We start from the raw sequence: 19,980 nt of genomic DNA, 5'->3' as shown, positions 1-19,980 counted from the left end.
AATAGCGTATGGTTAAAAGCCATGCCCTTGATACTAAGAGCGATTGTCCGGTCTCCAAACATAATGCAGAGTATGGTACAGATTTAGGTAAACCCAGGATAGCCCTCAAAAATTTAGCTTGGATACTCTCAAGGATGTGATTTATAAAGCTAATCCAGATAGGGCACCCGTACAGGAGCTGTGCCGATACCTTGGCATTAAATACCTTGAGAGCAGCTGGTATATAACGATTGCCCTGACTAAAAAAGAATCGATTGGTGCTCTGCAAAGTGACACGGGCCAAGTTGGTAACTAATTTTTGATGAGTACCCCAGCAAAGATTGTAGTGGAAGTGAATTCCAAGGTATTTAAAGCTTTTGACCTGTTCCAGTTTCTCCCCTCCAATAGACCAAGTACCTGGGCTCCATGATTTTGAAAAGACCCTAACTTTGGTTTTCTGAGAGCTCAGTTCAAGTTTGTTACATTTCAGATAGTCAGAAGTTCTATTTAAAAGTCGCTTAAGTCCAATAGGTGTACAGGATACCAGCACTGCATCATCTGCATAAAGCAATGCTGGAATATGCATTGAACCTAGTTTGGAAAAATGTCCATCTATCTGAAGCAAAAAGGGGGTAAAATCATGTAGAAAAAGATTAAAAAGAGTGGGTGCTAAAATGCACCCCTGTTTCACTCCCCTTTCAACCTGAATTTTGGGGGGTCAATTTCCCTGAAGATGTAAATTTAATTTGGCAGGTGGTGCCTGTATAAAGTTTCTGAATAAGAGTTAGAAGTCTAGGGTCTATATTGAGTTTAACTAGTTTGTCCCATAGCAGCAATTAACGGAGTCAAAGGCTCCTTTAAGATCCAGAAAAGCAACATATAATTTTTGATTTTTTAGCCTTGTGTACTTGTCAATCAGATGAGCTAAAACAGCACAGTGATCAATTGGTGAAGATCCTTTCCATGTGTATTATGTTTACCTTTGTGTGTTTTTGCAATAAAAATATAATCCTTTGATTGAAAGTTACCTTTCTCCCAGTCTCCTCTTTAAGCTAAACAAGGGATTTCTTTGCTTTACGCTATCTTGCTATCCAGCCTTTGATCCTAAAAGTTTCCAAAAGGCTAATATACTGATTCCCCTAAACAATACAGCCCTTTTTGGTAACAGCGTCTCTGTTTCAGCAGTGCATACATGCTAGGGATTCCAGCTCGTTCCAGGACTGTGTTGTTTGGAACTTTGTCCTGCCAGGTGATGCCAAGGATGCGCCAGAGGCAGCACATGTGGAAAGCATTCAGTTTCCTCTCCTGTTGTGAGCAAAGAGTCCATGACTCACTACAGTACAGAAGTGTACTCAGGTCACAAGCTCTGTAGACCTGGATCTTGGCACAGCAACAAAGTGCACGCACCCACCTGCCAACAACCCCACCAGTCCAGCAGCAGCTGACTTGGCTTTATACAAAGGCTGGCCAATGGGTGCCTGTTTCAGGGCAGGCTTGAGCTAATCAGCCCCACCCATTTCCACCTGTGTCTGTAGTCACTCAGCAGGCAATCAACTAGCACCTGCTGAGTGACTCAGCACTCCTTGCCTGCAGCAGGCTTTTGCTGCCTCTGCTGGGGCTAAATTTTACACAGGCCTCCTGTGTCAACCCAGGGGAATCCTCCAGCAACTCCCAGCCAAGGGATTGGGTACAGACCTTGACAGCACCTGCCAACATTCTCTCTTCTACACTGCAGCTAAAGGCAGCAGCACCCTGTCACCCTATGTCTGTCAGGGATGTCAGACAGAACCTCCCCGCTGGAGTCCTTCAAAAAGTGCCGCTTTGCACTCAGGTTGAGAGTGCTTGTGCACCTCCCACCTCCGTGGTACTTTTTGAAGAACTCTGGTGGGGAGGCTCTGCCTCACCTGCCTCCCCACCCACTGCACATAGTGTGTGTGTGGGGGGGGGAGTGGGGTCTCTGCGCTGTTGTGGGAGTGCAAGGGGTGCTGTGCTTGGAGGTCTCAAGACTTCGGCCTTCTCAATGGACTAGTCCTCAGTGAGGAGCTGAGTCTCTGTGTAGGGGGGGGCAGAGTGCCTCTGCCTTGAACCACTATGTAGGAGAGGGGATGCTGGCAGGTGCAGCTCAACGTGGAGGGTTGAAAAAGCAGCACCTGCCCTCATTCCCTCCTCTACACAGTGGGTAAAGGCAGTGGCACTTTGCATCTGGTCACCCGATGCTGAGAGTCGACAGTGCTTGTGTGCCTGCCACGGTGGCAGCGCTTTCGAAGGACTCCAGTGGGAAGTCTCTGCCTCTCCTCCCCCCGCATCCCTGGTGTGTGTGTCTGGAGTGGGGTCTCTGCACTGTCGTCGGAGTGCAACGCACAACAGGGCCTCCCCGCTCCTGCGGGCGTCATGGCAACCGTAGTCACGCCCACGATTCTCTCCCTCCCTCTCCGCCCCTTCAAGTCAAGCGGTTGAGCAGCCCTTCCACTTCCGGTTCCTATTCAGCCGCCGCCATTTGCGGGGCAGGAGCGCCAGGGGCTTCTGAGGGGAGCTTCCCTGGGGCTGCTTTGCCCCACTCGGGGAACAGGAGTCATCACCGTTGCTTCTCTGAGCTCGGGACTCCTCAGCACAGCAGCCCCCTCCCTCTGGGTACAGGAAGGCTCAGTTCGTTTCCACAGTGAGGGGAGAGCAGTCTAGAGTCACAGTCTCTTGCCACTTCCGGTCTCCAATCGAACCCTTTCCCCACCATGTATGTGAAAGTGCTGCGCCACAAAGAGGTAACGCCTAGACCGTCGTAGGCGCCACTCTAGCCTTCTTCTCCGCCTCTATGGTCAGGGCCGAGGTGGATCCTGGGAAAATGGAGGAGTGATGGCGCTGCTGGCCTAACAGGGGTGCCGTCCGCAGAAGTCGGGACTCTTCGGTGGGTGGGGCGCCGCGAACGGGGCCGGCTGGAGGACCGCCGGGACGCCTGAGGGAAGCGAGGTCGGTTTGCGGCACAGGCATGGGGACACATGTACTCATCTGTCATTGTGTGAACTGTAGACACGTGTCTACAGATCTCGTGACAAGGGGGGGGTCAAAGGCTTGCCCTTGTGAGAGGCTGCAGCGTTTGGGGCTTTTCAGTCGAGGGAGAGATGGAGCAGGCCCAGGAAATGTTTCTTTGTATGGATTCGTCTGTGGAACTCCTTGCCACTGGGTGGGCTTGAGTCTCTTCAGCTTAGAGAAAAGGTGCCTCGAGGGGGGGGGCCTGTTTGAGACGTGCAAAAATGTGCAGGGGCTGGACGGAGAGGCACTCTTTTCCCTCTCATACAAGCCCAGATCCAGGGGGCATGCACTGAAGTTGGGAGAGTCAGGACAGACTGGTGGCGTAGCTGGAGGGGGAGCGGAGCACTCAGCCTGGCAGGGAGGTGGGTGAGAGGCCCCTCCCTTAGGAGCCATTTAAATATTGGAGCTGTACATATTTAAACGGAGCCGTGCAGCTCCGTTTTGCCCCCGCTGGGAATGGCTCCGAAGGGAGGGGCCACTTGCCCACCTCCCTGCCATGTCAGTATGTCAGTACTTTCCAGCACTGGCATAACGGTGCCAATGGGACATGTGCTGCATCCTGCAGTTGGGTGTCATTCACGGAGGCCTCCTCAAAGTAAGGGAATGTTTACCCCCTTACCTCAGAGCTTCATTTCCCTTATGTCAGTGCTGGAAAGGGGTTAGGATTGCGCCCTTAGAGGCACTTCGCTGGCCACTGTGGGAGCCGTTTCAGATGTTAGGTAGATCTTATTCAGACTCAGGAGCGTTCTTATGTTCTTATAATAAAAGTGGATTTCACATTAAAACTATTTTTTTTTAATTCCACACGTTTTTCTCTTTCTCTGTCCTTAGATTAGAAGGAGCAGCATTAGTGCAGACTGTTAAAATTTTTCCTTTGTTACATTCATCATTAAGGCTCTTTGATAATGCAGAAATTTGAATACAATACAGATGTATTCCTGTGTATACCTCCCAGGGAGTTGTGTTTAGTGCTGCTTGGAAGTACACTGAACTGAATTAAATGGATTTACTCCCATGGAATATGCATAGCATCAGACTGTGAATGAGGTTTGGAGATTGCTTTGCTATATGTTTCCTTTGCTTAATGATTCATTACTTGTGCTGTGGCAGGCTGCATCTTCTATCCATGGTGTGCATTTGATCCCACTGTATTTAAAATGACAACTGCAGCTAGACCAACCTTCGAACCTGCAAGAGGAGGAAGAGGAAAAGGAGAAGGCGACTTAAGTCAGCTCTCCAAACAATATTCCAGCCGAGATCTTCCTTCTCATACTAAAATCAAATACAGGTAAAGGCTAGTTTACATTTCTTGTGGGGAAACAATCTGTAGTCATTATTTCTTTTGTCTATAGAGCAGTGTTTCTCAAACTTCTTGTGAGATTTACTCCCTGGGTAAGTCTTTGCGGGGGTGGGGGTTTCTGGTTTCATCACACTTGGAACTTTCACTGTTTAGAAGCCATGGGGAACCCTGAAAGCGCTCTGCAGGGCTCCCCACACCTCCTGGACTCTGGGAGCATGCAAGGTTAGTTGAAAAATAGCCCTCCTTCCCCCGCAGGGGCGCAATCCTGGGGATCGCTTTGCTGCCTCTGCCCTGCCCCTTAAAGGGAACGGGGCATCATTACAAAAACTGGTGGGTCATGACCCACCAGTTTGAAAACCACTGCTATAGAGCAAATCATTTTTCCGAGGTTGTAGATAACCATTCACTGTTTTCCTCTGGTGAGAAGGAATTACCTGTGAGTGATCAGGCAGGATTGCTTTTGCAAATTGAAAGTGACAGGTGTGTGTACATTTCCCCCCTTTCTGGTCATTAATGTATCATGGAAGACTATATGGGAGCAGGCACACAGGTAAAATGTATGTGAGCTAGTAACTTTTCTGGACTCATTTACAAGGCTGATTTTACTAGCTGTTATTGAATTTTTGTACCTAGAACTTTCCAAATATACAAATACATTTCTATTCTACTGTATTTATAAATGTACAGGTGTGCCCCGATATCCAAGGGGATTCTGTTTCAGAATCTCCGACAGATACTTGAAACCATGGATACTGGGGATGTCCCCGCACCCTCTGGTGACGGGGGGAGCTGCACTCCCCTCGCCTCAGGAGGCTCTTCTGAGCCCTGCAGAGACTGTGCGCGTCTGCCTGCAGCCTCCGGGGAGCTTATAATGGCCATTTAGACTGAAAAAGTCACTTCTAGTTTTTGTAAAACCAGACATCCCGTTTTTTGGCCAAAATGAACATTCTGAGCCCCACAGAGGCTGCAGCAGATGCACACAGCCTCTACAGGACTCAGAAGAACCTCTGGAAGTGAGGGGAGTGGAGCTCACGTCCAGAGAGCTCAGGGCCCCCACATCCACAGTTAAGTGAAACCGCAGCTACAGAATTTGCAGATATGGGTGGGGCCCTGTATCTCTCACTTTTCTGCCTTCATGGAATTCAAAGTGGGATACATGGGCTTCCTAGGTAGTCTCTCATCCAGGTGATGACCAGACTTAAACTTGGTTAGCTTCAGCAAGGTGGTTACATCAGGTACCTACAGATCATAACTTCATACAGTAATTTTCAATTCTTTTCATCTCATGGCACACTGACAAGGCACTAAAATTGTCAAGGTACATCATCAGTTTTTAGACGATTGACAAGGCACACCATGCTGATGGTGGGGGCTCTCATCCCCCAATGGGCCTAATAAATGACCCTCCCTGAAACTCCCACAGCACACCTGTGGACCGTTTGTGGCACACCAATGTGCCATGGCACTTTGGTTGAAAATTGCTGCCCTGAAACTTTTGACAACAAAAGCATCTGTCCTATCCAAAGGGTTATGAGCAATCTAAACTGCACTCAACAGCAAGTTCTTTTTTTTCCATTGGTGTGCTGTGAGGACCGGAAAAGGTGTCAAGTTTATATTGATGGACAAGAGAAGTTTCTTTTTTGTGCATTATAAAGCCATAAGACTTTTAAGATGAGAGAACGTGCTGTGAAATCAAAGTGGTCAACTAATGGTGCATGTGAGTGCATTTTTGTTAGGAACCTAGGAAGGCTGCCTGCTACTGAGCCAGATCATTGTTCCATCTAGTTCAGTATCACTAACATTGACTGGCAGTGGCTCTTCAAAGTTTCAGGGAGCAGTTTTTCTCAGCCATACCTGAGATACTGGGGATTGAACCTGGAATCTTCTCAGTGGAAGAGCAAAGCAGATGCTCTTCCACTGAGCTATAACCTCTCTTGGTAAGAGAGGCTGCTACTATTCATGTTTTGTAGAGCAGAACGGAGCCTGAGAGACTGTTGGCCACCTAATGAGTTCTAAGGCTTGTGCTTTTCTTCAAGATCAAAATAGCTTGGAACTGGGTACCTGCAGACTGCCTTCATCTGCTTGAACTTGCTGAGATATTAGAAGTGGGGGTTGAGTCCCTTTGGAAGTTAGGCAAATGGGGACCAGGAATAGAATCTCTTTGGTTATGACACCTTGTTGTGGCACATTCACTCTGGGGAAGCTCACCTCCACTGTCTTTTGGCACTACTTTTTCTTTTGTCCAAGGCTTTCAGCCTAAAACAGAGACAATGCCAACAGCCACTTATTTTAATATTTATTTGGTTAACATTTTGTATCTTAAATGTGTGAGATACTCTGAAGTCTTTTGATCAAATATAGTCAATTTTCCTAATAAGCAAAATTAAAATAATCAGTTTTATATGAGATTTGAAGCTGGGAGTCTGACCTCCCACTTTGACTGCTGTGCTATACCAGCTCTTGTTGAAGACTCTGAGTCCCCTCCAGCTTCTGTCCCTGCGTTTTGTTTCAGGCAAACCACTCAGGATGCCCCCGAGGAGGTGCGCAACCGTGACTTCAGGAGGGAGCTGGAGGAGAGGGAGCGAGTGGCTGTGAGAGAGAAGAACCGAGACAGGCCAGCACGAGGTGGATCAGTGTTGCTTGTTGCAGGGGTGATGATAACTTGGGGACTACTATACTTCTATGTCACTGAAATTCAGGGTGTTCAAGAGGTCAAATGTACAATTGAGATGGGCATGTTCACAGGCTGCAAGAGAGACTTCCCCGTACTCAATACCTACCCATACCTCATATTAGACTTCCCTACCCCCATTCCAGCCACTCCTGGGTTAAAAGAGATTAAGAGGAGGCGACTTTAGTTACAATGAAGTGTGTGGTCTTTAAGGTGCTACAAGGCTGTTGTTTATACTGCAGCAGCCTAATGCTACTTCTCCTGTGGAAGAGAGTGGCACCAGAATAGAGGTACCCTAAAGAAAATAGAGAAGGGGAGCCAGTGTGGTGTAATGGTTGGAATGCTTGACTCAGACTGAGGAGACTTGGGATCAAATCACTATTCAGCAGCGAACTCATTGGGTGACCATGGGCTAGTCACTCTCAACCCAGTCTGCTCCTCAGAAGAGCGTGCGAGCAAGCTGTCCCTGGTGGGAGATATGCTGTCTCCCTGGAGGGAGACATGTTGGCAGCAAAGGCTGTGGGGAAGTTGATTGTGGTGTATCAGCAGGGGTAGGAAATGGTATTGTGGCCTACTGAAGCTTTTTAGATCTTCTTTTAAAGACAGGTGTTTCATGGCTCAGTGTATCACCTTGATGTGAATCCTCCTCGAAATCTGAATCAATTTGATTCAAGAGGCAAGCTGGTGTAAGACAAGCATTTAAACAGCTCCTTGTGTCTGGCACCTGAGAATTGCCAGCAGGCAACAAGCCATGCAAATCTTTGTAAATAAGAAGAGAGTTGGCTGTTTTGTTCCTCTTCCTTCAAGCCCTTGATATGCTACAAATGACCCACGCTGGTATTGGGGAAGGGGGCAGATGGAGCACATGCAGTGTGATCTAAAACATGCTTATTCAGAATTAAATCCCATTTTATATTGGATTTTTGTGGATATTTTTTTTTACCAGACTGGTTATAAGATTAACTTTAGTGATTCTCTGTTGCAGTCTCTTTTCTTTCACCACGGTTGGTCATCTGAGTGTTTTCCCCACATTTGTTCTTCAGAGCACACGACATCCTCTTCAGTCTCTAAGAAACCCAGACTAGATCAGATTCCCGCGGCTAACCTGGATGCAGATGATCCATTGACAGACGTATGTATTTTTCATTGCAGAGGGAAAAGTAAGCGACAGAAGCGTGGAGGGCCTGATGAAGTCTGTAGAAAGTTTTTCAATCATTCCTGTGGTTTTCATCAAGGACAAACCTATTTCAGAATCAAAAGGAGTGATCATAGATTATTACCACTTCATAACTTCTTCCCAACCTGGTTATCAGGGGTGTACTCAAGGAAGAATGGAAAGGGGGGGAGGAGAACTCCAGGACTTTTCCTACAGTCAAAGTGCTCAAAGTACTGCTTTTTGTAAAAAGACCTTCGATAGAAGTAAGCATCAGGCTCAGCAAGAGGCAAATGGAGGAATTTTCCTAAAGTCATATGCGGGTATTTAGGTCATCATCTCTCCAGGGGCTGTTCAATTAACAGTTTAATCATGTGCAAAATTTCCTGGGAGTAAGTCCTACTGAACGCTGTAGGATTTACTTTTGAGTAAGCATGCCTAGACCCTCACTCTAATATACCTTTTACATTTATTTGGGTTAGTTTTTTAATTCATTTTTCAATTTTTATGCATTATTTTAAAACAATTGCACATCCAGCCACCCAAGAGTTTTGGACCCTATGAACGAGCTCTTCAAATGAAGCATAATACACTTCGAAATAAAAATAAGAAACTATAAAATAGAAAAAAATAACCAAGACATTCATGGCTGGTATTTGTTTTTGTTATACTCTTAGTGGAGCGTGATTATGGGGAGGTGTCATAATGAGCTTCTGTATGTTAACATTTTCCACTACATCACTGCTGGTTAAGTACTCTGTCCTAATAATAGTCCAGTTAGTAGATGAGCCTGACAAATGGGATTCCTGGGGTATTGGAAGCTAGTAGGCAGGGACTGGAGCAGGTTACTTTTAACAGCTATGAGATGTAGAAGTGGCTGTCTCCCTAAACATGAGAAAAATCTCTCAGGATCCTTTCAAGCATCTGTCATTAATGAATTGATCTGCACAACTTGTGATCCTATTAAGGCAGCCTGCCAGCCATATATTATAGCCCACTTGGGACTACCTAAGCCATTTCTGTCCAACGTTGCGTATATGCAACAGGGACCAAATGTGTACACCTGTGGGCCAGGCAAAAATGGGTTAAGCATCCTGATTTTGCTATCTCCCTGCGACTGCTAAAACAAAGCAGGGAAATGTATTAAGCACTTGACAAGCCACTGCATTAATTTATTTAGAAACCTTTTTGTCCAGCATTTCCAATCATATGAAAACTAAAGTTAGCTTGTGTTCAATATGATGGGTTCATACGGTGTGCAACTGTATATCTTAAGAAATGTTACCTTAGCATTTTTAAGCTCATGTCTGCAACCATAAGAACCAGAGATGTGTTTTTGTATGTTGTTGAGGAATACCTAGGAATCTGATGAGTGTATTGAACCCAAATTCTTTTGATTGAATGCTTTCTCATACTTCCCTTGAAGTCTGCTTGGGGAAAATGAAGGTCTGTCTTTGGGGTGTGGTGCTGCTTTTTTTCCAAATTTAATTTCATTTAAAGAATTTTTACCCTGCTCTTCAGCCACCCAAGGCTCCCAGAATGACTTCTATATATGTTTCTAGTGAGATGTTTGCTTCTAGTAAGTAAGATAACATTACAGTCTAAGAGCACAATCCTGAGCACTCAGTCAACTGGCACAAGTCCCTTGCACTAGACAAGGAGTATCACAAACGTGCCATATGGCTTGTCTGTGACTCTTTTCGAGTCAAGAGGCTGGTGCGCATCCTTGTGCTGGCCTCCCCATCCCAGATCAAGATCTGGCAGAGGTAAGTTCTTGCCGGTGCAGGGGTTTGGGGAGGGTGGTGAGAGGGCATGGACGTTCTGAGGCAGTGGGAGGGCAGACTGACCTGTGAGTGGGCAGGCCTGGGAGGGGGTGGGACTGTGTTCCGGCACTTAGGCTGGATCGTAACCCTCCTCCAAAACAGCCTGGCCTAATACCAGATGGCTTGGATCTGCACCAGCTATTTATCTGGCGCAGATCTGAGTATCCCCATTGTGGTGGCTGGGGCAGTGCTTGTGGTAAAAGGAAAAAATATGTCCTTGTTCCAGTTGCACCACAGCCACCTCTAGCCCTGCGCTGGATACAGCGCAGGCCTGCCTGTCCCAGCACAGGTTAGGATTGGGCTACCTGTCTTATTGAACCCAATGAGCTTACTTTTGATTAAAATAAATCACATCATTTTCAAACATCTCTACTTATATGAAATCAATAAAATAATGATTTGTTAAAACAATATCTATTTATATGGTAGAAATTTTCAAAATGTAATGGCACAGGACAGTTTTTCAGCATGTCGCCGTGTACGGGTGTGTGTGTAGAGTTTTGTCTGAGTTATAACACAGAGCGTTCGCATGTTCCATGTATTGTGTTCAGATTCAAAAGTTCCAGGGTAGTAAGGAAGTAGAAAGAGTTCACTAATTTTTCTGCCTTTTGCAGGAGGAGGAAGAGGAGGAGGAAGACTATGATGAAGAGAGTGACGATGACACTGCAGCTCTTTTAGCTGAGCTGGAAAAGATTAAAAAGGAACGTGCTGAAGAACAAGCGAGAAAGGTGAGATTTAATATGTGTACCTAGCATTCAATGAATCAGCTTAGACAGAGGCAAATCATTTGTCCATCTAGCCTACTACTGTCTGTACTAATTGCAGTGGTTGTCCCATATCTTAGCCCTGCTTCTAGTGATCTTTTTAATTAAAAGTACCAGGAAACTGTCTACAGGCAAAGCTTGTGCTCCAACACGAAGCTATGGCCAGGGCCTGAACCTAGAACTTTTTTCGCATGAAGTTGGTGCTCCTCCATTGAGCTACTCTATGATGATTTGTGTAATATTTACAAAACAAGAAAAAGTTCCTTCCTCACCATTTCCAGGTTATAACCCCTTTAGGAAGACAACATTAAAAGATTCTGTTATGTGTCATTGTTTAAAGACAGATAGTTGAAAGCCTTTTCTGGTAACCAACTGGGGTGGTGACCAGGGGACGGGAGACCCCTACACTGGTGTATTCCTTCTCTTCTTAGATCGGCCCCATGTTGGAGCCAAAATCAACATATCACAAAATCACTTCCACTATGAGGACTATGCTGGACGGAAAGATAGCTGAAAGCTGTCCTCCCAGTTATGTGGAGAATTTCCAAAAAACCTATTCAAGTAGCTTATAACTGAGAGTTCAGGAGTACTGGGGCAAGGGTCTGACCCAAGTTCAGCCAACCCAGGCGGAAAAGTTTTAACATAAAAAGAGTTTAAGAAAGGGAGGGGTGGGGTTATAAAGTACAAAGAGAAAAAACAAAATGGCTTGGGCGTTGGCAGTGCCCAGGCTTGGATCTTGGCAAAAACGCAAGCAGGCAATTACAGGGAAATGCAAAACAATTACTTGTCTAAATAATAATAATAATAATAATAATACAGGTATTTATATGCCACCTTTCTTGGTCTTTATTCAAGACGGTTTACATAGGCAGGCTTATTAAATCCCCGTAGGGATTTTTACAATTTGAAAGAATGTTCTATCTTACAAGAACCACAACATTCAGGTGTTACTTTCTTGATCTGGCTTCACATTCTGGCCTCCATTCTCCCATGCTCAGAGCAGATGGAATAACTAGGCTCAGCTTGTCAGCTGCTTTAAGGTCGCACGGTGCCGGTGGCCTCGAACTGGCGACCTTCGGATGTTATCTTCAGGTAAATGGAGGCTCTACCCTCTAGACCAGACCTCATGCCCTAAATGTCATTGTTTCCTAGCTGTACTTATGTCAGTGGCAGTTTGAGGAGTGCATTACACTTCTCTGATCCCTAGGGAAGGGGGTCGGAACTTTTTCATGCACATATGTGTTCTCTGAAGGAGTTAAATCAGAGCACATGCAAGCATCCATGGGCTTGACCTTAAGAAAGCTGGGTTTGATAGTGTCCTGGATCCACTAAAATTGAGTGTTGGGAGAGTTAGGATAGACAAAAGAAAATATTTCTTTACTCAGCATGTGGTTGGTCTGTGGAACTCCTTCCCACAGCATGTGGTGATGGCATCTGGCCTGGGTGCCTTTAAAAGGGGATTGAACAAGTTCCTGGAGGAAAAATCCATTACAGGTTACAAGCTATGATGTGTATGTGCAACCTCCTGATTTTAGAAATGGGCTATGTCAGAATGCCAGATGCAAGGGAGGGCACCAGGTTGCAGGTCTCCTGTTATCTGGTGTGCTCTCTGGGGCATTTGGTGGGCCTCTGTGAGATACAGGAAGCTGGACTAGATGGGCCCATGGCCTGATCCAGTGGGGCTGTTCTTATGTTCTTATGGCTGCTTTGATGCCACCTGAGAATCCCTACCTGCCCTCTGACCTGGTTAGGTGGGCTTGGATGCCCAATTGGCTGACCTGTGCCAATCCCAGCAGGTGGACTGATTAGGACCTGTTGTTAGGACCTGAACTCAGATAAAGAAGGCAAGCAATCCACAAACTATCTGCCTGGCCATTTGGTTTGGCTGCAGTGGCACTTCTTCAGTGTCTCAGGGGAGCTTCTTTCTGAAATGACTTTATGCTGAGGCTTTCCTTAAGATAATAGTATGGGGGGAAAGAAAAGAGCAGTGAGAGCTAAGTCATCACAGCTGGTTTCAAAAATTGGTTGGATTTTTAGGGATCTTTTAAAACAGCCCAGGTTACTGCACACCATCAAAGTGAAATGATGTTGCTGTGTACAAACAGCATGGAGGCAGAAGCAAATAATTGCTCAGTTTCATATATTCAAAAATGGGGAAACAGCAGCAGCTGTTTTGTGTGTCCCCTTGGTGCATAGTAAAATCGGTGTTAGAGGTGAATCTAATTGAGTAAAAACCCCTGCTTTCTCTGTGAAAGACAAATGGCAGACAATCAGAGCTTTTCCATCTTGTCCACATTTTCTCTCCTCCTTCCTGTTGTTTTGCTTAATGTCCAGCCTGAAGAAGATTTGGTGCATTTTATTGTTAAAACATGTCTTAGGCATCACTTCTTATTCTTATGATGGAACAGTGGAGCAGAAGTGTCCAAAATTAATTATAAGATAACTGAAGAACTCAAGAATTTGCAGACTACTTTGTGATATTTTTAGATGTTCCTAATACAGGACAGATGCTACCTGATTTTGGATGAATTAGTAGAAGTGACCACTTGGTGTCACTGAAGGCCACTGCAAATGGCTGAAGATAAAGGTTCAGTCTACTCTCAGTTCCATTAGCTAATATTCCACATGTTCGCCGTACGCTTCGAACTTCCCCTTTTGAACATATGAGGCTACCTAATGTGGAGTCAGGCTATTAGATCATCTAGCCCAGAACTGTCTCCTTTGGCTAGCAGTGGCTCTCCTAGGTGTTGTATAAAAGTTTTTCCCCATTACCTGCTGCCTGATCCTTTTTTAATTGGAGATAAATCTAAACTGGAAATCTTCTCTGTGTGAAGCATGTGCTCTGCCACTGAGATGGTATCCCTTTCGGAATGTACACTTGCCATGAATCTTTTTGCTAATCCAGTGGCAGTTTGCCATGAATATCTTGCTAATCCAGTGGCAGTACGTGCATGTGTTGGACATGGCAGATGTAATTAAATATAGCACATCTAGAGAATCACTCACTCTCCACTTTGAAGTCTCATTCTTTTGCTTTCACCCCTGCAAAATGGGAATAATAGTGTCCTACACCATAGGGATGTTGTGAGGATAATCGTTCACAGGGTAAGGATGTTATGCACCATGAGCTTTCAGGATATTTAAGTATAAAAGCAGCAGGACATTGAAATGGACAATGTTCGAGCTGATTTTCAAAGGATGAAGCTACAGCTAGTAGTTATACTGGGTAGTTTAAAGAGCTACTTGCTGTAGTTTCGTCCTTTGAAAAAGCCTATCAAAGTAGTAGGCAAAACGTTTGGTAGGAACAGCTTTATTTGACCACAGCCTATCAGCCTGAATGCTGTTCATTTCAATGTCACTGTGAAAACCTTAGTATTTTATATAAAAGTAGCATATTCTAAACTTTGGCCAGAAATGAACCATGCTCTTTTGTCTTGCATCAGGGTGACCAGAGTTTGAATCCCGTCAGCCACCAAGCTCATTAGTGACTAATGTAACCTCTCACAATGACCTTGTGAGGCGGATTAGACTGAGTCTAAAATAAGAAAATCCAAACTATGGCACCTTGAGCTCTTTGGCAAAAAGAGAGAATATTATTAGGTTAGAATTTTCAATAGTAGTCTCATTGTATGCTTCATGTATTGTATTGTTTTTAAACATAAGGTGCCTTGAGTTGCCCTGTGTATAGCATGTATGTTATAACAAACATTGAATAAAAATACCTATTGTTTAGGCAGAGAATACATACATAAATATTGGTTATCATTTCTGCTGAAGTTCTTGGGATGCAAAGCATTCTATAAAAATCTCATCTGTCCTCACATTCTTGTGAGGCAGTGAGTGGAAAAAAAACTTGAGCACATCCTTCCACATCCTAAATATAAATGTCTTCTTCACAATTTGGGCATGCTTATTTTGTTGTATGCGTAAACTTGCATTATCCACCCCCATCCCTAGGGAATCTTGAAACCAGGGCAACTATGTTCTTATCTCTGGATTATGTAGCTGGAATCTTTTGTTATCTGGGTAGAACAAAATTGGCTAGCTTACATTTTTCTAATTTAATGCAGAGGACAGCCAGTTAAACCAATCTGTCCATTCCAAGGAAAGAAGAGAGGCTAGAAGTTGAATGTGCGACTCAGGAGTCTGACGTTTCAAACTCTCTGCTTTTATTTGCCATTTCATTTTTGTGTTGTGTCAAAATCTGCACTGGAGGCAGGAGGATAATTTTGAGCAGCTCCTACAATGAGCAACAGCAGGGTTTTCTTGTTTCTTGATTTTAGAAAGCAGGGTCTTGTGCAAGAATGGGTTTGTGTCTACATACTTTGCTGTCTCAGCACACTTCAAGTCCAGTAAAGAATCAAATCTAGTAATCCAAATATTTAAGGAACTTAAATTCTGCAACTTTTTCATTATACCTTTATCCTTCCTTTCTTCCATGATGAGAGAGCAGAGTCCCAAGCTGGTCTTCCATCCAGGCACTAACAAAATCCTGACCTGCTTAGCTTCAGCAAAGCCTTCAGCAAAGTTCCATTGGTCTGTAGTTCTGAGTGGATTTACCATCTGTAATGTCCATGGTGGGCGGAGACCCCGCCGAGCGCGGGGGGCTTACCCTGTCGATGAAGGGTGCTCGTCGTCGGAAAAAATGACGGGAGGCAGACATGGCCATTTTGCACAGGCGGTTTACTTGAGTCAGACGTTTAACATTCGTGGGCCCTGTTACGTCACAGGCCCTCTTGGCTTACACAGACTCATGCTGTCGGCACACGTTTGGATCGTTCCCTGACCCCCCCCCCGACCCCTTGAGGTTCCAGGCGGAGCTTCCCGGCTAGTGCCTGTTGCCCTGGGATATGGGTTCCCAGGAGGCTGGTCGCCTGCAGTACTGGGGTTCAGGGTCAGCCCAGATGTCCTCAGGAGGCCCTAGGTACCTCAGTGTTTGGACCTCGCTCAGCTGGCCACCGTTGGGGAGAGTTAGCTGGCAGTCCCGCAGCCTGTAGTCTTGCTTCTCCTGAGGTCACCCCAGGGGCCCAGGCGGGTCCCAGATCTGGGAGCTCCCAGGCCCAGCTCTCTCTCTCTCTCTCAAAGGCTGAGGCAGTCAAGTTTCCTCTCGGGTCATGGACCGGTAGAACAAGGCCGGGATTACTACCCCTTCTGGCCTTCCCTCTGGCGCTGCTGCCTGGGGAGGAGTGACCTCTCCCCAGACTGCCTAGGCCCCTTATGAGGCCAGCATCTGGCTTGGCCAGCCCCGCCCTTTCCGGCCACGTGGCTGTTTGCTGCTCCCAGGAGGCCCTGGGCCCTACTCCCAGGGAGATGTCCTGCCTGGGGGCCCAGTCCTGACAGTACTTGTGTCTTACCCCCCCCAGGAGGCCCCTACCCATGAGGAGACCCCTGCTCCTGAGGAACTCCTGGTCATCTGGGCTGGGCTCAGGTGACACCATCTCATTTCCAAGCTTCCTAATGTCTGCGATAAGAGGGCAAAGTTTATGAAGCTGTGGACTGTAGCACCTTCTTCCTAACAAACTTGAATCACCAAAGATCAGATCGCCAAAGAACAGCTCGTTGAGCTGCCTAGGAACCTAAATCTCGAGGCCACTCTGCTTTTTATTTGGGACCTAAACAGAATCAAAACTTTTAAGGTCAAGCCCTTTCTGACCATAGAACAACCCAGCATTTGACTGATGTTTATTTTCTAGAGCTGATTACATCTGCTTTTATTTAGACCTGATTTTGCAAAGTAAAATGGGAAACCTAAACTTGCTGGAAAGGATGACTGGAGATTATGGCTAGGTCTCCAGTTCGTCTAAATCATCCCCTTCTCTTTAAGGGTATGTTTTTATATGACACATGAACCAACAGCTCTTCTTCTTGGCAGGAACTAGAACAGAAGGCTGAAGAGGAGAGGATACGGATGGAAAACATTCTGAGTGGTAACCCTTTGTTGAACCTTACTGGACCAGCGCAGCCTCAGGCAAATTTCAAAGTGAAGAGAAGGTAAGGAGTTGTAATTTGGCAACCTGTAATAATAAATTACATTAGCCAGCTTCTTCCCATTCCTTAACGGGTTCACAGTTCCAGAGATATTTAATTGGGTTTCAATCACACTTTTAGGGGAATACTTCTAAAAACGGTTGGTTCAGCTATCCCACACCTGTAGGTCGCAGTCTCCCCAGACTCAGAATTTGGAAGACTTTCAAAACGGAATGTTCCATAGGTGGGGACAGGCACTGAAAAGGGTGGAAAGAGGTTGAGGAGAAGCTTATGCCTCCTTGGGGCAACTCTCTTGAGTATCTCCTAGGAATGTCTTCCTCAAGTTCATGTACTTCATGGTGTTCAGTCCTTTTCATCTACCATTGTAGACATACCAGCATTGCAGTAAACATTAAATATTTTTAGCTTACGACTCATAAAAGTTGCAATCAATTTGTGTTTGGCTTCCAAAATAAGCTGAGGAAGGTGCTGGCATATACAACCTGCTGCCGCTTTAGAGGTTTAGTAGAGGGGTTTTTGCCTTGGGCCCAGGATGCATAAAAGACCACCACCTTCTGTATGAACCTGCCCGCTTATTGAATTCAGCACCAGGAGCTCAGCTGCATGTTCCTCTGCCAGTCTGTGCCCAGCTGAGGGTGACATAGGATGTGGCTTTCCCAGTTGTAGCACTTGGATTGTGAAACCTCCTCCCTCTCCCTGGGATTTGTTTGATTTTTCATTTCAGATTTTATGTTGGGTTGTAAAGATCTTTTTATTTCACAAAGCATTTGGCTTGAGCTCTCACTGAACGTTGGTCTGTGTACTGTTATGTTTTTACTGCTACTTCTGTTTTATCTCTGTGTGCATTGGATTTATTGGCTGTTTTGTTTTATCATGTCTTTCACTTTGATGGCCCAGAACTGGGTAGGAATGCATCAGACAAATTAATATACCCTGACTGAAAGTCTGTAGGATGTGGGAACCAGGATCCCTGGGGAAGGGGGGCAGAGGTGGCTTCTAGAATTGGACTTCCACTCTGGCCATCGGGTAACCCAATTCTATGGTGCTCCAGTGCCATGATATCCAGTAGTGCCAACGTGGTCACCACTGTATCCTGTGAGGCCAGATCAGCCACTAGTCTCCTCGGGGGAAGGGAACATTTGTTCCCTTATCCCAGGTAGAGCTCTGCTGGCGCCAGTGAGTCTCCTCAGAGCTGTGCCCACTATTTAGTGGGCGTAGAACCAAGGAGGCCTATGTTGGGTGGCTCGGGAGGGGGCACAGGATTTGGCAGCAGGCTCTGCTGCCGCCCCCGCGCCCCTCCTGGGCCTAATCCGCCATCTGGTCCTCCTTCCCCCTGCCCAGTTTCTCCCCCTCCCTACCTACTCCCTGCCCCCAAAACCTCCCCACCATCCAACGGGCGTACTTACCGCCCAGCACTCCTGGCTTGCATCCTTCTGGCACTGAGGCCCAGTGTTGATTGGTGCTGGCCTTTCCAGTGGTGCAGCAGGCTCACAGCTGGCGTTGGAATACCTTACAGGACTTTCACGACACCCAGCACTGGTCGTGGGGCTGGAATGCCGGTGGTAAGCCCAATAGGATTAGGCTCTTAGTAATTTAGTAGAGCATCTCCTACCTGGATTGTACCCTGCTCGGTGGGGATCCTGTGTCCAGGATGACCTAATTTCTCTTATTATATTGTCTCAGATGGATCACTTAAAAGGCTGTCCAGGATCTACTATCACTCAGAATCTCTGCCCCGGACCTACTATTTGTACAATGTTTCTGTTGCTGGACGTGTTTCTCCAGGGAGTTATTGGGCAGGGAGTTGTTAGAAAAGATCATTTATAAGTCTGAGTGTGATTGACTCAACTGCAGCCTACTGCTGCTTCTCAGGCCTCTTGAATTTTCCCTTTTATTTATTTAATGCTTATTTTAAAAAAAATTTTATCCTGCCTTTCCAAAAAATACATGAGGCAGCTAACAGTGCTATACAGCACAAAAAACCAATGAAATTACAATATAAAAATATATTAAAATTACTCCAATGAATGTAAAAATAAATAAATAAAATGCCCCAGCACACCAGCATATAACCCACCCATAGCAGCAAAATGTTCACATCTATAAGCAACAGTCTAGATCAGTGGTTCTCAAACTTTTAGCACTGGGACCCACTTTTTAGAATGAGAATCTGTCAGGACCCACCAGAAGTGATATCTTAATCAGAAGTGACATCATCATGCAGGAAGAGTTTTAACAATCCTAGGCTGCAATTCTACCCACACGTACCCAGGAGTAAGCCCTATTGACTGTCATTGTTAAAAGCATATACATAGTAGCCAGTTAAATGTACAGGTCTGTTACATTTCCTCAAATGCAGTCACATACCATGGTAACATCAAGTCTATTAAAAATAAAATACTGAAATGAATGGGAACCCACCTGGAATTGACTCGCAACCCACCTAGTGGGTCCCAACCCACAGTTTGATAAATACTGGCCTAGATATTTGTGAAGCTTCATATGCATGGCTCTACTCCCAAAATAATCAGCTTAGGCTGAAATTGTCTTCTCCGTACCAGGTTCCCAGTTAAGGTAATTTTGCTGGATTCAGATAGAATATGAAACCATGGCTTGTTTTGTTAAATCATAGTTTTGTACTGCATGTGAACTGAGCCTTCCTATAACTGTAGTCTGAGACCCATAAACCAGAATCCAACTATGGTTTGAAACTGGTTTGCAAGCTGCAGCTCATATTGACTGTAGTTTCCTATTACATCTGAATTCACAGACTGATATATAGTTTCTCCTAACATTACTGCCAAAATATTTTCTTTCTCTCCTCTCTCCCCCCCCCTCCCCATTTTAGATGGGATGATGACGTAGTCTTCAAGAACTGTGCAAAGGGGGTAGACGAAATGAAAAAAGACAAGAGATTTGTTAACGACACATTGCGGTCTGAATTTCACAAAAAGTTCATGGAAAAATACATCAAGTAATGCTTATTTCTTTTTGATGGTTGGTGTTGCTCATAGACTGAATGGGGCAAGTCCTTCCTTGACTTGAAAAACCTTCCCATTAAAGGGAGAATCTGTCACAATGAGGAATTCTTTCCTATGGTACCCAACATCTATTTAACCCTGTATCTGGAATATTTGGTGACTTCCTTGTTTGAGCCTGGCAATTTGCTTTCCTGAAATGTTTGTTTCCTTGTTGATATAAATTTACTTTTAATGGCCTTCCTGTAAATGCTTTGAAAATGGTTTGCAATAAATCCTTTGTCCAAAATCTTGTGT

At 45.4% G+C, this 19,980-nt stretch overlaps 1 protein-coding gene across 1 annotated transcript; it reads left to right on the top strand.

Annotated features, from left to right (window-relative positions):
• The first annotated feature begins 2,788 nt into the window (after positions 1-2,788).
• CWC15 (CWC15 spliceosome associated protein homolog) lies at positions 2,789-19,972 on the top strand. Its single transcript, XM_066622425.1, has 7 exons — positions 2,789-2,943; positions 4,117-4,294; positions 6,819-6,931; positions 8,021-8,109; positions 10,568-10,681; positions 16,590-16,708; positions 19,554-19,972. Exons 2-7 carry the CDS (start codon positions 4,164-4,166, stop codon positions 19,681-19,683), a joined length of 696 nt encoding a protein of 231 aa, XP_066478522.1. The 5' UTR covers positions 2,789-2,943; positions 4,117-4,163; the 3' UTR covers positions 19,684-19,972.
• The last annotated feature ends 8 nt before the right edge of the window (positions 19,973-19,980 follow it).

This window comes from Tiliqua scincoides, chromosome 3 (assembly GCF_035046505.1).
Source record: "Tiliqua scincoides isolate rTilSci1 chromosome 3, rTilSci1.hap2, whole genome shotgun sequence".
Classification (NCBI taxonomy): Eukaryota; Metazoa; Chordata; class Lepidosauria; order Squamata; family Scincidae; genus Tiliqua; species Tiliqua scincoides.
Note: the sequence above shows the minus strand (reverse complement) of the source record. Positions and strands in the feature narration are given on the sequence as shown.

Excerpts from the sequence above, each read along its gene's own strand:
- CWC15 (XM_066622425.1), top strand. The coding sequence starts at position 4,164 with ATGACAACTGCAGCTAGACCAACCTTCGAACCTGCAAGAGGAGGAAGA. Across the intron at positions 6,932-8,020 it reads CCGAGACAGGCCAGCACGAG|AGCACACGACATCCTCTTCA; the intron begins GTGGATCAGTGT and ends TTTGTTCTTCAG. Across the intron at positions 16,709-19,553 it reads AATTTCAAAGTGAAGAGAAG|ATGGGATGATGACGTAGTCT; the intron begins GTAAGGAGTTGT and ends TCCCCATTTTAG.